The sequence below is a fragment of the Coregonus clupeaformis genome, chromosome 25 (assembly GCF_020615455.1).
Source record: "Coregonus clupeaformis isolate EN_2021a chromosome 25, ASM2061545v1, whole genome shotgun sequence".
NCBI lineage: Eukaryota > Metazoa > Chordata > Actinopteri > Salmoniformes > Salmonidae > Coregonus > Coregonus clupeaformis.
In genome coordinates, this window is record NC_059216.1 from 18,420,625 (window position 1) to 18,439,016 (window position 18,392).

The 18,392-nt window shown below is 42.8% G+C and overlaps 1 protein-coding gene across 1 annotated transcript in view; it reads right to left on the reverse strand.

The window, feature by feature from the left end:
* The window catches only part of pacs2 (phosphofurin acidic cluster sorting protein 2), a 130,181-nt gene that overhangs the window by 20,258 nt on the left and 91,531 nt on the right, over window positions 1-18,392 (reverse strand). Inside the window, exons 9-15 of the mRNA XM_045207521.1 lie at window positions 16,438-16,589; window positions 16,199-16,289; window positions 12,886-12,957; window positions 11,717-11,847; window positions 10,786-10,918; window positions 9,511-9,615; window positions 1,369-1,475 (exon numbers count right to left, since the gene is read on the reverse strand). Coding sequence (XP_045063456.1) covers window positions 1,369-1,475; window positions 9,511-9,615; window positions 10,786-10,918; window positions 11,717-11,847; window positions 12,886-12,957; window positions 16,199-16,289; window positions 16,438-16,589 — 791 coding nt within the window. The remainder of the gene's footprint in view (window positions 1-1,368; window positions 1,476-9,510; window positions 9,616-10,785; window positions 10,919-11,716; window positions 11,848-12,885; window positions 12,958-16,198; window positions 16,290-16,437; window positions 16,590-18,392) is intronic.

The window sequence follows — 18,392 nt, forward strand, 5'->3', positions numbered from 1 at the left end:
AAACTCCACTATGGCCAAGACCAAAGAGCTGTCAAAGGACACCAGAAACAAAATTGTAGACCTGCACCAGGCTGGGAAGACTGAATCTGCAATAGGTAAGCAGCTTGGTTTGAAGAAATCAACTGTGGGAGCAATTATTAGGAAATGGAAGACATACAAGACCACTGATAATCTCCCTCGATCTGGGGCTCCACGCAAGATCTCACCCCGTGGGGTCAAAATGATCACAAGAACGGTGAGCAAAAATCCCAGAACCACACGGGGGGACCTAGTGAATGACCTGCAGAGAGCTGGGACCAAAGTAACAAAGCCTACCATCAGTAACACACTACGCCGCCAGGGACTCAAATCCTGCAGTGCCAGACGTGTCCCCCTGCTTAAGCCAGTACATGTCCAGGCCCGTCTGAAGTTTGCTAGAGTGCATTTGGATGATCCAGAAGAGGATTGGGAGAATTTCATATGGTCAGATGAAACCAAAATATAACTTTTTGGTAAAAACTCAACTCGTCGTGTTTGGAGGACAAGGAATGCTGAGTTGCATCCAAAGAACACCATACCTACTGTGAAGCATGTGGGTGGAAACATCATGCTTTGGGGCTGTTTTTCTGCAAAGGGACCAGGACGACTGATCCGTGTAAAGGAAAGAATGAATGGGGCCATATATCGTGAGATTTTGAGTGAAAACCTCCTTCCATCAGCAAGGGCATTGAAGATGAAACGTGGCTGGGTCTTTCAGCATGACAATGATCCCAAACACACCGCCCGGGCAACGAAGGAGTGGCTTCGTAAGAAGCATTTCAAGGTCCTGGAGTGGCCTAGCCAGTCTCCAGATCTCAACCCCATAGAAAATCTTTGGAGGGAGTTGAAAGTCCGTGTTGACCAGCGACAGCCCCAAAACATCGCTGCTCTAGAGGAGATCTGCATGGAGGAATGGGCCAAAATACCAGCAACAGTGTGTGAAAACCTTGTGAAGACTTACAGAAAACGTTTGACCTGTGTCATTGCCAACAAAGGGTATATAACAAAGTATTGAGAAACTTTTGTTATTGACCAAATACTTATTTTCCACCATAATTTGCAAATAAATAAATTAAAAATCCTACAATGTGATTTTCTGGATTTTTATTTCTCATTTTGTCTGTCATAGTTGACGTGTACCTATGATGAAAATTACAGGCCTCTCTCATCTTTTTAAGTGGGAGAACTTGCACAATTGGTGGCTGACTAAATACCTTTTTTCCCCCCACTGTATACAATACATGTTGGTTGAATACAGCTGCATCTCTTAACTGGCCAATTTAGTTACAATATAGCTTTTCTGAATCAGAATCTACTGTAACGACTGAAGAGAAAGAGAGGGAGGCTTACTATCTCTGTATGCGTGAGACGATGGTGTTGAAGGCAGCCTGGAGGTCTGCTGTAGTGCAGGTGCACACCACTGGGAGGTGGTGGTTCTGGAGAACATCTGACAGATACTGAAAGAACAGATTTTTTTGTATTTATTAGGATCCCCCATTAGTCGACGCCAATGGCGACAGCTATTCTTACTGGGGTCCGACACATAACGAAAATAACATTACAGCCAAATTACTTGACATACATTTAAAAACATTAACATGTAGTGTGTATGTACATCTATCAGTTACACATACATGTCAGTACATACACACAACAAGTAGGTCACATGGGGAGACGTGTTGTGCTGTGAGGTGTTGCTTTATTTGTTTTTTGAAACCAGGTCACTTGCACTATTTAAGATGGAAGGGAGTTCCATGCACTCATGGCTCTGTATAATACTGTGCGTTTCCTTGAATTTGTTCTGGACCTGGGGACTGTGAAAAGACCCCTGGTGGCATGTCTGGTGGGGTAAGCGTGTGTGTCAGTGCTGTGTAAGTTGACTATGCAAACAATTTGGAATTTCCAATACATTGTTTCTTATAAAAACAAGAAGTGATGCAGTTAGTCTTTCCTCAACTCTTAGCCAAGAGAGACTGACATGCATAGTATTAATATTAATATATGGTTGAATCATCAGCATACATGGACACACAAGCTTTGTTTAATGCGAGTGGCAGGTCATTGGTAAAAATAGAAAAGAGTAGAGGGCCTAGAGAGCTGCCCTGCGGTACACCACACTTTACATGTTTGACATTAGAGAAGCTTCCATTAAAGAAAACCCTCTGAGTTATACTATATAGATAGTTCTGAATCCACGATATGGCAGAGGTTGAAAAGCCATAACACATAAGTTCTCAACAACAGCTTATGGTCAATAATATCAAAGGCTGCACATAAATCTAACAGTACAGCTCCCACAACCTTCTTATTATCAAATTATTTCAACCAATCATCAGTAATTTGTGTCAGTGCAGTACATGTTGAGTGCCCTTCTCTATAAGCAGCTGAAAGTTAATTTGTTTACAGAGAAATAGCATTGTATTTGGTAAAACACAATTTTTTCCAACATTTTGATAAGAGCTGGCACAGCGCTGATAGGTCTGCTGTTAGAACCAGTAAAGGCCGCTTTACCACTCTTAGGTACCGGAATGACGTTGGCTTCCCTCCAGGCCTGAGGACAAACACTTTCCTCTAGGCTCAGATTAAAGATATGTCAGACAGGAGTGGCTATAGAGTCAGCTACCATCCTCAGTAGCTTTCCATCTAAGTTGTCAATTTCAGGAGGTTTGTCATTAATGATCGATAACAATAATTTTTCCACCTCTCCCACACTAACAAAATTCAAACTTGCTTTTCTTTCATTATTTGTTTTTTTTATGCATGAGTACAATGGCTCACTGTTAGTTGTTGGCATTTTCTGCCTAAGTTTGCCCACATTGCCAATGAAGTAATCGTTAACATAATTGGCAACATCAAATGGTTTTGTGATGAATAAGCCATCTGATTCGATGAAAGATGTGCAGCCAGACTTATTAGCACCATCTCTTTCAACCATACAGTTTTTCAATTCCTCATCAATCCATGGAGCCTTAACAGTTCTAACAGTCAGTTTCTTAACAGGTGCATGTTTATCAATAATTGGAAGAAGCAATTTCATAAATTAATAAAGTGCAGTGTCTGGATGCTCCTTATTAAAATCACATCAGACCAACAAATATTTTTAACATCATCCACGTAATTGTCACAGCAAAATCTTTTGTATGATCTCTTATACACTATTTTAGGCCCAGCTGTTGGAACTTTGGCTTTCCTGGATATAGCCACTATATTGTGATCACTGCATCCAATGGGTACGGATTAGGGCTCTTGGTCTTCAAGAGTCGTCTGTTCTTTCGACCAATCGATTGGTTGAAATTCTAAAACGTGTATTTTTCCATATATTGACACATCCTATGTGTTTTAATCAAATCAACTGTATCCACTGAGCTTGTCTGATGCTTTAAGCACACGGTTTGATGACATTATTAAGACGCACAAATGACTAGAGGGAGTCTGACCAGCAATTGATTTGATTGTGCCGGGCCGGTCTCAGACTTGCTGCGCTGTGTTAAGAAAGAAAGACCGCAAGTGACTGTGTGACTATCACCCGTTGTCTCTCTCTCCTCCCTGCTGCAGTGACCCACCACAGATCATCAAAGTGTTTATCGCTCTTTCTGTGTTGCTGAAGCTACAACATAATTACAGCCATTGCTGACTGAAAAGTTCTGTTCTGTTACTGAAATCCCTCATTTGTTCAGGAAAAACATTCCCTATTCCCTCAATCCTTTCTTTACGTGACACATGTCTGCATCGCCTGCACGTGACCAAAGACCTAAGCCCTATCCGGACGGGATACGTTTTACTGGGGGAGCTCAGGTAATGTAATTATGAGCACAAATCACCACATCTGTAATTTTAGTCCCGTCCGAATCTGCCATGTCAGTCATTTATACTTGGCAGGAAGGTTATTATCCCACCCCTAATAAACCTACCGTTTTTTTTGCAAACTCCCAGGTCCTCTGATAATACTAGTGCTACTGTATACTAGCACTAATATATATAATATAGTATACTAATATCCCAGTGTTTTGAGAGTGCTGCACCCAGTTTGTGGAAGAACATTAGAATGATTTGATGCTTAAAAGCACGTAGCCTACAGATGAATGATCTGTTTTGTCACATATCAACTTTCCTAGTGCCGTACTTCTCTTTTAAAAGATGAAGTGGACGATATTGTGCCAATTAATTGATAAATTGTCAAATACGTCAGGTAATTAAACGTGTGCATAGGTTCCAGTTCTTATTGATATTATTATTTTGACTTTCTCCGAACTGAAGGCCATTAAGCCAATAGCAGGCTATCCCTAGACATTTGAAATATCTCGACGCCTAGAAGAGCATCCAGGCTTCTGTCCTAACGGGCGATTTTGAATGAGGAAAAAAAATAATTTTAAATCTTTTTTTTCCCAATGAATTGACAGTTATGACGGAAGCCTGGAGGTTTTTATTCTAGGCGTGAAGATACAGTATTTCAACACGTCCAGGTGATAGGGCCACACTGATAACTCCAGCTTGGTTCCCAAGTTTCTAAACCATACCAAACCATCTTTGGTATAGTGTCGCCATAATATTTGAATTGAGGAAGTGTGATCATAAATCATTAGGATATTTTAGCGATCCGCAGTACGTCCTAAATGCTCCCCAGCTTTCAGATGTGAGATAAACAACGCAATTTCACTTGAGATGCGTTTTAAGGCTACGGATGAGAAAGTTAACTTATCATTTCCAAACGTTTAGGTCAGGTGTATGCTGCTTTGCGACCTATTAACAGCAAGGGTTGCATTAAATAGGCTCAATATTTTTTTACTGACGCATTTGGCAAAATTCATACGCACAAAACATAAACAAAAGCATTCACTGTGAAAGTTGCTAGGCTACATGTAGGCCGTCCATACATACAGTGGGGATAATAAGTATTTAGTCAGCCACCAATTGTGCAAGTTGATGGAGGAAGGTATATGACAGACAAATTGAGATTTTTTTTCTCCAGAAAATCACATTGTAGGATTTTTAATGAATTAATTTGCAAATTATGGTGGAAAATAAGTATTTGGTCATCTACAAACAAGCAAGATTTGTCAATACTTTGTTATATACCCTTTGTTGGTAATGACACAGGTCAAACGTTTTCTGTATGTCTTCACAAGGTTTTCACACACTGTTGCTGGTATTTTGGCCCATTCCTCCATGCAGATCTCCTCTAGAGCATCTTTTTAAGTGGGAGAACTTGCACAATTGGTGGCTGACTAAATACTTTTTTTCCCCACTGTATATTGATGATTTATAAAGCCAGGCAGATTTAACAGTTAGGCTATTGGATTATACACCTAATTAAGTTGGGGTTTCCTCTCTCCTCACTTTCTTAGACAATAAGGCGAGGGCTGTTTTCTCATCTCCTCATTCTGCTGCTACCTCCGCCGCATTGTTCTCAACATTGTGATGATCTGGTTCCTGTAGTGTTTGTAAACACCCTGGTAGGTTGATTAATAACCTGAACCAGATTAAAAGGCACTGGTTACAGTGAGACGCTTCCTCTTGAGCGGACAGCTTGATGAAAACCAGTCAATATTCAGGTCACCAAGAAAGTAGACCTCTCTGTTTAGATCACATACACTGTCAAGCATTTCACACATATTATTTAGATACTGACTGTTAGCACTTGGTGGCCTATAGCAAACACTCCAAAATAAAAGGCTTTAGATGTTCCAGGTGAACCTGCAACCACAACATTCAATAACACTTGACATACAGTGCATTCGGAAAGTATTCAGACCCCTTCACTTTTTCCACATTTTGTTACGTTACAGCCGTATTCTATTCTATGGATAAACCTTTTTTTTTTTACTCCTCGTCAATCTACACACAAACCCATAAAGACAACGCGAAAACAGGTTTTTAGAAATGTTTGCAAATGAATTAGAAATTTAAAAAAGAAATACCTTTTTACATAACTTTCAGACCCTTTGCTATGAGACTCCAAATTGAGCTCAGGTGAATCCTGTTTCCATTGATCATCCTTGAGATGTTTCTACAACTTGATTGGAGTCCACCAGTGGTAAATTCAATTGATTGGATATGATTTGGAAAGGCACACACCTGTCTATATAAGGTCCCACAGTTGACAGTGCATGTTAGAGCAAAAACCAAGCCATGTGGTTGAAGGAATTGTCCGTACAGCTCCGAGACAGGATTGTGTCGAGGCACAGATCTGGGGAAGGGTACCAAAACATTTATGCAGCATTGAAGGTCCCCAAGGCCTCCATCATTCTTAAATGGAAGAAGTTTGGAACCACCAAGACTCTTCCTAGAGCTGGCCGCCCGGCCAAACAGAGCAATCGGGGGAGAAGGGCGTTGGTCAGGGAGGTGACCAAGAACCCGATGGTCACACTGACAGAGCTCCAGAGTTCCTCTGTGGAGATGGGAGAACCTTCCAGAAGGACAACCATCTCTGCAGCACTCCACCAATGAGGCCTTTATGGTAAAGTTGCCAGACGGAAGCCACTCCTCAGTAAAAGGCACATGACAGCCTGCTTGGAGTTTGCCAAAAGGCACCTAAAGACTCTCAGACCATGAGAAACAAGTTTCTCTGGTATGATGGAACCAAGATTGAACTCTTTGGCCTGAATGCCAAGCGTCACATCTGGAGCTTGGTGGTGGCAGCATCATGCTGTGGGGACGTTATTTAGCGGAAGGGACTGGGAGAACCTGCTACAGAGCGCTCAGGACCTCAGACTGGGGCGAAGGTTCACCTTCCAACAGGACAACGACCGTAAGCACACAGCCAAGACAACGCAGGAGTGGCTTCGGGACAAGTCTCTGAATGTCCTTGAGAGGCCCAGCCAGAGCCCGGACTTGAACCCGATCGAACATCTCTGGAGAGACCTGAAAATAGCTGCGCAGCGACGCTCCCCATCCAACCTGACAGAGCTTGAAAGGATCTGCAGAGAAGAATGGAAGAAACTCCCCAAATACAGGTGTGCCAAGCTTGTAGCGTCATACCCAAGAAGACTCGAGGCTGTAATCGCTGCCAAAGGTGCGTCAACAAAGTACTGAGTAAAGGGTCTGAATATTTACATTTACATTTACATCCTTCTTTAATCCTTCTACCCCCACACACACACAGCGGAGTCGCTCACCACCTTCCGGAGACATTTGAAACCCCCACCTCTTTAAGGAATACCTGGGATAGGATAAAGTAATCTTCTACCCCCCCAAAAAAATTTGTAAAGTGGTTATCCCACTGGCTATAGGGGTGAATGCATCAATTTGTGAGTCGCTCTGGACTAGAGCGTCTGCTAAATGACGTAAATGTGCCCTTGAGCAAGGCACTTAACCCTAATTGCTCCTGTAAGTCGCTCTGGATAAGAGCGTCTGCTAAATGACTAAAATGTAAAATGTAATGTAATGAATACTTATGTAAATGTAAATTTTAGAATAAGGCTGTAACATAACAAAATGTGGAAAAAGTCAAGTGGTCTGAATACTTTCGGAATGCACTGTAAGATCTTCTCTTAAGCATTACAGGGATATGGCTCTGAATATATACAGAAACACCTCCCCCATAATCATTCCTGTCTGTTCTATAGATGTTATGTCCTTGTATTGCTACTGCTGTATCATCAAATGAATGATCAAAGTGAGTCTCAGAAATGGCTAATATATCAATGTTATCTGATGTTAGAAAGTTATTGAGTTCATGTAACCTTATTTCTAAGGCTACATATATGAATATAGGCTATTTTCAGCCCTTTCCTGGGTAGCTTATCAGAGATAGACATAATATGGAAAAGAGCAAACAAAGCAAGTAAAAAAATGTATACATTCAGCAGTCCATTAATCAGTGTGTGTCTGTTGTGGGGTTGAAGCTACGAACCCATAGGCTTGGCTCTCTCATCCCTTCCAGGCTTCTGGGAAGGAGGGTGGCCAATGAGCCTGTCATAGCGGATGTAAGCAATGCCCCCATGCGCTCTGGCAGCTTTCATGGCTGGGATAAGTTATTTCCTCTTCTGGCACACAGCTTCAGGATAGTCCTCGTTGGGGAATATACACGTTCCTCTCAAGTTCTTGCGCTCTTTCCAGAACAGCCACCTTGTCCTTGAACCTCAGGAACTAGACCACTATCGGCCTGGGCCGGTGTTGGGTTTTCCAGTCCTGTGGGTGCACTCCACCTCAATCTTCCTGTGGTCCATCTTCAGTTTCTCCAAGATCATTTCCGTCACTTTGTCCTCAGACTCCGCCCAGGTCTCATGTGGAGATTCTGAAATTCTGTCCACAACCATGTTGTTCCGCCTTGATTGTCCCTCGAGATAATCTGATTTCTCCGTCATTGTTATCATGGATTCACATACAGAACGGATGTCCTCTCAATGACTTACGGATTGCTGTCATCTTGCCGTTCTCCTGTTTCAACTCATGCGCGTTGACCCTGAGAGAATTGCAAACTGTGCTTCAGGTCCTGGACCTCTCTGGTCAGGTCGTCCATTCTTTCATTAGTTGACTCCACCAGTATTTGGACACAAACACTTGAAGCTATTTTCTTGTTGTTGTTGTAACAACTGCTTGTAGAACTCTGTTTGTTTAAAAGATCCCTCACCTGTGATAGAGATGCTACTGTCCTCAACGGTACTCCCGGCGGCTTTGTTCTTTGTCATGGTAACAACGTAGGTTACGCTGTTACTCCTCGCCGTTACAGACAGGACAGGTCGTGGAAAATTATCACTATACTTATTAAAAATCAAAGTTCATCTCCCGGCTCTGCTCTGTTTATTCCAAAACATATCAAGCAATACTTAAATATGGTTTAAACATGGCGGGCCCATTACCCATTTTCAACCATATACATTTAAGACATTCCTAATGCATTGGCTCATGCATAACAGGGAAGATAAAAAAAACTACAGCAACAAACAGCAGGGATCTAGACAGCCACAAGCCTGGGACAATCCGCGGTCCTAGCAACGATGGCTAACCGCGTCGCGGGCTGCATTCAAGCCCTCAAGAAAACCCTGCTAGCTCGATAGGCAGCTAACTAGCAGCTGGGCTAGCTGCTACGCCAAACAGCTCCCTCAGGACCGGCCTTGGTAAAGCAGGATCACTGGACAGATCATAGTGGTCCCAGCAACTGATGCCAATCACGTCGCGGGATTCAAACTCAAAAAGGTAGCTAGCTACTAACCACATTTTTTCAATAGCCTTTCAAAACTTTCCAAAACAACAAACTTTCCAAGACAACAAACCGAGCTCTCCCTCATTCCGCATTCAACAGGAAGTGACGAAGACACCCTGCAGGCATTGTTTGCAGGCAATAGAACAGTTTGAGAAAGGGACATTTAAAAAAAGAAATGGACAAAGAGAAATATAATGTGGAAATGTGAGAATACAAGGGTGTAAAGAGAAAGAAACGTTTAGTAATTCATAATTTAATCTATTGTTTTTCCTTCTGGTCATCATGGAGACATACCAGAGAGGGGTCACTAACGTGTCACTTCCTGTGTATCACTTTCTGTATCTTACCTGGCCCTGCCAATCAGATGTGTTGATGAGGATGATGCTGTCAGGTAGATGGTGGTCAGACACCAGGATGTGGTTCAGCTGGTCATATACAGTCTTCCTGGGGATCTGGGGAAGACACATAGAATAGACTGAAAATAAGACCATTTTGTTGTCCATCGAAACAAAAATTCATCAACACATTCCAGATGCAGACACTGGAAGCAGCACAGGGTCAGCCATAGAGCCACGCCCCTGGAGCCGGTCAGCCATAGAGCCACGCCCCTGGAGCCGGTCAGCCATAGAGCCACGCCCCTGGAGCCGGTCAGCCACAGAGCCACGCCCCTGGAGCCGGTCAGCCACAGAGCCACGCCCCTGGAGCCGGTCAGCCACAGAGCCACGCCCCTGGAGCCGGTCAGCCACAGAGCCACGCCCCTGGAGCCGGTCAGCCACAGAGCCACGCCCCTGGAGCCGGTCAGCCACAGAGCCACGCCCCTGGAGCCGGTCAGCCACAGAGCCACGCCCTGGAGCCGGTCAGCCACAGAGCCACGCCCCTGGAGCCGGTCAGCCACAGAGCCACGCCCCTGGAGCCGGTCAGCCACAGAGCCACGCCCCTGGAGCCGGACAGCCACAGAGCCACGCCCCTGGAGCCGGACAGCCACAGAGCCACGCCCCTGGAGCCGGTTAGTGCATTGCTCAGGGCCCTGGGATTCAAACAACGACTGAATATATGAATGGACAAAGCCATCGATCACATGACACCTTATAACTTCTTCTGTGTGCGATTTTTAAAATAATCGGTTCAAGGACATACATCTGGTGTATTAGAAGCAATTATTGGTACCATGATTGTCTTCAAAACATATTTTTATTTCCATGAAGATTGGCCACGAAGATTGATATTCTTCCATTCACTCTAAATGGGGAATCCTGTTTTCTGCAAACAATGCCTGCAGTACCACAGTCGGCCTTGAACTACAATGGCTTCTATGAGAGGGGGCAGTCGTTCTCCCCTGGATTCAAACCCGCAACCATCTGGTTACTGGCCCACCTTTCTAACCATGAGGCTACCACAGAGACAGAACCTCTCAGAGAATTATAGACCAGCATGCTCTACTATAGTATAGTCTACAACCTCTCTGCTTCACTGTGCTGATCTGGGATCAGGTCCTACCTGTCCATGTAATGTTATTTATTGTGATCTAAAAGGCAAAACTGATACCAGATCAGCACTCCTACTCTGAGACGCTTGATACATACGGCCCCTGATCTGGTTTGCTTGCAGCGTGCTCCTCCTACCTGTAGATGGCAGCGTGTGTCGAGGGAGCGTTCGTTATCCAGGCTGTTGGCTCTCTCATTCTGTGGTCTGCTGGGCTGGCGCTCCTTTAGGGACGTACTCCTCCCTCTCCTCCCCACCAACTTAGGTTCCTGCCTGGGGAAGACACAAGAACACTAAACGGAGGAAAGGGGGCTTGTTTTCTTCAGGTAGAGGAGAAAAGAAAGGAATTAGGGAGTATGGAAGGCACAGGTAGACAGGTGTGAGGTGTGACCCTAAAGGAGTAGAGAGCAGGGCCGGCTCTAGGGGGCTGCAGGGTAGGGCATTGCCCACCCAAACTTTAATGTTTCCCACCCAAATGATTATGCTCGAGTCATGTTAAACTACAAAATTCCAGGATATTAGCTCAGAAAGAAAAATGTTCTGTCTGCCCGCCTAGAAATATCATCCTAGAAACAGCCCTAGAAAAGAGGGAAAAATAGCTATTGTTTCTTCAGTTGGAGAAAAGAGAGAAGGACATGTGGTGTTTGAGCTAGAAAGTATGCAAGACAAGTTTGGGAGGTGTGAGGGAATTCTCAAGAGCAAGGAACCTAAATCATCCCCAAGAGCATGGTCGGCTGGATGGAGAGAGGGTGAGAGTGGATTGGAGAGAAAAATAAATGCTGTCGCCACCTCTCTTTCCTACCAAGGTGCATGGACTGAAGCAAGCTGAAGGTGAGAAGATGCAGTATCTAGCAGAGGTTTGAGAGAGGGAATCAGAGGCTCTTTCTCAATTCATCTTTCCTCGATTCCTCGCATCCCGTCCTTCTCGACTCCTCAAAACGCACTGGATAAGAAGGTCCGAGGAGAGGGACCATGGATCTTCTCCTCCGATACGCTTGAGAAGGAGGCGAGGAGATAAGATGCGAGGAATCGTTGAAAGATGAATTGAAAGAGTCAGCCAGTATTTACCACCTGTTGGACGGGATGGTGAGGGACTCGGTCTTCTTCATCTTGCCAGTAGGGGGCAGCTTCTCCAGGAAGGTGTCCATGTTGTCCATCTCCAACTCCGTAGTGGGGGTTACTGCCTCTTGTTGCTCCTCCTGCTGGGACGGAGCAAAGACAAGGGATGAGACACAACGGGAGTTGGTAGTATCTATTTCTTTAGTCATTTATACAGGTTACTCTCACTAGCTAGGTTTCCATCCAATTGGCGACAGATTTTCATGCGAATAATCCGCAACAATATGCGCATTTTCCCACCAGAGATGTGCTTCCATCAAATGTATTTGTTGTGGATAAAAGGCTGTGCATGATGACGTAGTGCACATAAAAATAAATGTTGCGGTAAAATTCCAAAGTACCAAATAAAAAATGGATTTCCACCTCATTTTAAACTTTACTGATTGTTTTTGTCACAAATAATGTTTGTGTTGTGTAGCCATTGTGCCCACTCTGATATTGGCACCAGGGCTCTAGCCAACAGCTGGCAGATACAGTCCGGGTATAGTCTACATGACGAGATTATTATGGACAAAAAGAGCGAGATCAGTTTTATTTGTCAAAATGGCAGCCAAGCATTGATCATCATGTCACCAGAACAAGACCCTCGATATTTATTGGAAAGGAGCATCAAGATCACCGTGCGCTTTCACCACCCTGTAAAGATCATCATAACTTAGGACCGCACACCATATCATCGCGTGACTACAAGTTTACTTCGATATGATGGTTATTATATCAATATTTGCGCATAAAGGCGTATCCACCGCAATTTCTCACATATTTAATTTTACTCACACAAAAAGATCCCACCTTGTCTAGCGTATTTTGTTTAGTCGACATTTGGAAATTTTACCGACAAATGTTATGTTTCCATCAGGTCTGTCGGGACATTTTTATCCGACATAAAAATGTTGGACGAGTGAGATAAAATAACTGAAATAAGAAAGACACGGCCACGACCCAGAGACCAGGGGATTGGTCACGACCCAGAGACCAGGGGATTGGCCACGACCCAGAGACCAGGGGATTGGCCACGACCCAGAGACCAGGGGATTGGCCACGACCCAGAGACCAGGGGATTTAGTGTTATCTACCATACAATGGATGGATGGCAGTTGTTTAAATTTGAGAATACTTACAAATGAAGCGTTATCTGAGACATTGTCCACCTGGAACTTGTCTCCGCTGCTTTTAGTCTTGTCTGGATCCATCTGGAGGGAAAAAGGATAAGAGGAGGATTACAATTTGCGAGGGAGTTGGTTTAGCTAGAACAGTATAGCTAACAGTATAGCTAACAGTATAGCTAGAACAGTATAGCTAACAGTATAGCTAACAGTATAGCTAACAGCATATCTAACAGTATAGCTAGAACAGTATAGCTAACAGCATAGCTAGAACAGTATAGCTAACAGTATAGCTAGAACAGTATAGCTAACAGTATAGCTAGAACAGTATAGCTAGAACAGTATAGCTAGAACAGTATAGCTAACAGTATAGCTAGAACAGTATAGCTAACAGCATAGCTAGAACAGTATAGCTAACAGTATAGCTAGAACAGTATAGCTAACAGTATAGCTAGAACAGTATAGCTAGAACAGTATAGCTAACAGCATAGCTAGAACAGTATAGCTAACAGCATAGCTAGAACAGTATAGCTAGAACAGTATAGCTAACAGCATAGATAGAACAGTATAGCTAGAACAGTATAGCTAACAGTATAGCTAGAACAGTATAGCTAGAACAGTATAGCTAGAACAGTATAGCTAACAGTATAGCTAACAGTATAGCTAACAGTATAGCTAACAGTATAGCTAGAACAGTATAGCTAGAACAGTATAGCTAACAGTATAGCTAACAGTATAGCTAGAACAGTATAGCTAGAACAGTATAGCTAGAACAGTATAGCTAGAACAGTATAGCTAACAGTATAGCTAGAACAGTATAGCTAGAACAGTATAGCTAGAACAGTATAGCTAACAGTATAGCTAACAGTATAGCTAGAACAGTATAGCTAGAACAGTATAGCTAACAGTATAGCTAGAACAGTATAGCTAGAACAGTATAGCTAGAACAGTATAGCTAACAGTATAGCTAGAACAGTATAGCTAGAACAGTATAGCTAGAACAGTATAGCTAACAGTATAGCCAGCAGTATAGCTAGAACAGTATAGCTAGAACAGTATAGCTAGAACAGTATAGCTAACAGTATAGCTAGAACAGTATAGCTAACAGTATAGCTAACAGTATAGCTAACAGTATAGCTAACAGCATATCTAACAGTATAGCTAGAACAGTATAGCTAACAGCATAGCTAGAACAGTATAGCTAACAGTATAGCTAGAACAGTATAGCTAGAACAGTATAGCTAGAACAGTATAGCTAACAGTATAGCTAGAACAGTATAGCTAGAACAGTATAGCTAGAACAGTATAGCTAACAGTATAGCTAACAGTATAGCTAGAACAGTATAGCTAACAGTATAGTAACAGTATAGCTAGAACCGTATAGCTAACAGTATAGCTAGAACAGTATAGCTAGAACAGTATAGCTAACAGTATAGCTAACAGTATAGCTAGAACATTATAGCTAACAGTATAGCTAACAGTATAGCTAGAACAGTATAGCTAACAGTATAGCTAGAACAGTATAGCTAGAACAGTATAGCTAGAACAGTATAGCTAACAGTATAGCTAGAACAGTATAGCTAACAGTATAGCTAACAGTATAGCTAGAACAGTATAGCTAGAACAGTATAGCTAGAACAGTATAGCTAGAACAGTATAGCTAGAACAGTATAGCTAACAGTATAGCTAACAGTATAGCTGGAACAGTATAGCTAACAGTTTAGCTAACAATAAAGCTACAACAGTATAGCTAGAACAGTATAGCTAACAGTATAGCTAACAGTATAGCTAGAACAGTATAGCTAGAACAGTATAGCTAACAGTATAGCTAACAATATAGCTAACAGTATAGCTAGAACAGTATAGCTAACAGCATAGCTAGAACAGTATAGCTAGAACAGTATAGCTAGAACAGTATAGCTAGAACAGTATAGTTAACAGTATAGCTAGAACAGTATAGCTAGAACAGTATAGCTAGAACAGTATAGCTAGAACAGTATAGCTAACAGTATAGCTAGAACAGTATAGCTAGAACAGTATAGCTAACAGTATAGCTAGAACAGTATAGCTAACAGTATAGCTAACAGTATAGCTAGAACAGTATAGCTAACAGCATAGCTAGAACAGTATAGCTAACAGTATAGCTAGAACAGTATAGCTAACAGTATAGCTAGAACAGTATAGCTAACAGTATAGCTAGAACAGTATAGCTAGAACAGTATAGCTAGAACAGTATAGCTAACAGTATAGCTAGAACAGTATAGCTAGAACAGTATAGCTAACAGTATAGCTAACAGTATAGCTAACAGTATAGCTAGAACAGTATAGCTAACAGCATAGCTAGAACAGTATAGCTAGAACAGTATAGCTAACAGTATAGCTAACAGTATAGCTAGAACAGTATAGCTAGAACAGTATAGCTAGAACAGTATAGCTAACAGTATAGCTAACAGTATAGCTAGAACAGTATAGCTAACAGTTTAGCTAACAATAAAGCTACAACAGTATAGCTAGAACAGTTTAGCTAACAGTATAGCTAACAGTATAGCTAGAACAGTATAGCTAACAGTATAGCTAACAGTATAGCTAACAGTATAGCTAGAACAGTATAGCTAACAGTATAGCTAGAACAGTATAGCTAACAGCATAGCTAGAACAGTATAGCTAACAGTATAGCTAGAACAGTATAGCTAACAGCATAGCTAGAACAGTATAGCTAACAGTATAGCTAGAACAGTATAGCTAACAGTATAGCTAGAACAGTATAGCTAACAGTATAGCTAACAGTATAGCTAGAACAGTATAGCTAACAGTATAGCTAACAGTATAGCTAACAGTATAGCTAGAACAGTATAGCTAACAGTATAGCTAACAGTATAGCTAGAACAGTATAGCTAACAGTATAGCTAACAGCATATCTAACAGTATAGCTAGAACAGTATAGCTAACAGCATAGCTAGAACAGCATAGCTAACAGTATAGCTACAACAGTATAGCTAACAGTATAGCTAGAAATGTGGCTAGGTTGTGTGATGGATCTCAGCCAGGGTATATTATAATAATAATAATAATATGCCATTTAGCAGACGCTTTTATCGAAACCGACTTACAGTCATGCGTGCATACATTTTTAGGTACGGGTGGTCCCGGGGATCGAACCCACTACCCTTGCGTTACAAGCGCCGTGCCCTACCAATTGAGCTACAGAGGACTATTATGTCCTGAGAGGGTGACAGTCTCAACCAAGGTATATTATGTCCTGGGGGGGTGACAGTGCAGATTCACAAAAAGTTAAATTTGCAGTGAGTGGCAAATTCAGTGTTCTCACCGGACTTGGTGGTTCTCTGTGACTCCGGCTGCTGTGGATGCTACCAATCTCTGTCTGAGAACTGGAGAGGGATAGACCCTCAAAATATGGCCTGAAAGTGAAAGCATCATAAATAAATGAATCTGAAAGAGCACTGGAGTCATAGTCACTCATTGCCCTGAAATATCTCTGGGCAAAATCACTTAATACACGGGCAAAGGTACATAAATACACACGCTGATAGCTCTCCTCTCACTCACTTGAGTTTGGGTTTGGGGGTGCTGAGGACACTGTCGTCATCGTCTAGTTCTGGTCCACTGTCACTGGGGTTCTCAAACTCCAGACTCTCTAGGTCCAGATCCTCCTCTACCTCTGGAGGGGGCTCAGCCGGGTCCTGCTCTGAGTCCAACACCTGGAACATTCAGATAGACGCACAGACATGCATACGCAGGCGCACGCACACAGAGACAGACACAGAGACAGAGACACAGACAGAGACAGAGACACACACATACGCACACAGACACAGAGACACAGAGACACAGAGAGACAGACACAGAGACAGACACAGAGACAGACAGACACAGAGACAGACAGACACAGAGACAGAGACAGAGACACACACACACAGACACAGAGAGACACAGAGAGACAGAGACAGAGAGAGACAGAGACAGAGACAGAGAGACAGAGACAGAGAAAGACACAGACACAGAGAGACAGACACAGAGACACAGAGACACACACACACAGACACAGAGAGACACAGAGAGACAGAGACAGAGAGAGACAGAGACAGAGAGAGAGACAGAGAAAGACACAGACACAGAGAGACAGAGACAGAGACACAGAGACAGAGACAGAGACAGACACAGAGAGACAGAGACAGAGAGACAGAGACAGAGAAAGAGAGAGAGACAGAGGGAGTAAGAAAGAAAGATACCACCAAGAGAACAGATTTTTAACAGTTGCACAAATCTACTGAGCAAATGAATCAAAAGGACCCTAACAGTTTAAAGTAAGTGATATGACACATAGAAATGCTTAATGTTGCCTCGTTTAAAACAGTGAGTATCAGGGTTGGGGTCAATTCCATTTAAATTCCAGTAAATTCAGTAAGTACACTGAAATTCCAATTCCAATTCTCTTCAATGCTTTTCAATGAGGAACATTTAGAATTGGGTTACATTTCTGAATTGACTGGAATATAAATGGAATTGACCCCAATCCTGGTTAGTACAACAGTTGGACAGGTGTTACCTCATTGACCCCAACCCTGGATAGTTTAACATTTGGACAGGTGTTACCTCATTGACCCCAACCCTGGATAGTTTAACATTTGGACAGGTGTTACCTCATTGACCCCAACCCTGGATAGTTTAACATTTGGACAGGTGTTACCTCATTGACCCCAACCCTGGATAGTTTAACATTTGGACAGGTGTTACCTCATTGACCCCAACCCTGGATAGTTTAACATTTGGACAGGTGTTACCTCATTGACCCCAACCCTGGATAGTTTAACATTTGGACAGGTGTTACCTCATTGACCCCAACCCTGGATAGTTTAACATTTGGACAGGTGTTACCTCATTGACCCCAACCCTGGATAGTTTAACAGTTGGACAGGTGTTACCTCATTGACCCCAACCCTGGATAGTTTAACATTTGGACAGGTGTTACCTCATTGACCCCAACCCTGGATAGTTTAACAGTTGGACAGGTGTTACCTCATTGATCCCAACCCTGGATAGTTTAACAGTTGGACAGGTGTTACCTCATTGACCCCAATCCTGGATAGTTTAACATTTGGACAGGTGTTACCTCATTGACCCCAACCCTGGATAGTTTAACATTTGGACAGGTGTTACCTCATTGACCCCAACCCTGGATAGTTTAACAGTTGGACAGGTGTTACCTCATTGACCCCAACCCTGGATAGTTTAACATTTAGACAGGTGTTACCTCATTGACCCCAACCCTGGATAGTTTAACATTTGGACAGGTGTTACCTCATTGACCCCAACCCTGGATAGTTTAACAGTTGGACAGGTGTTACCTCATTGACCCCAACCCTGGATAGTTTAACATTTGGACAGGTGTTACCTCATTGACCCCAACCCTGGATAGTTTAACATTTGGACAGGTGTTACCTCATTGACCCCAACCCTGGATAGTTTAACATTTAGACAGGTGTTACCTCATTGACCCCAAC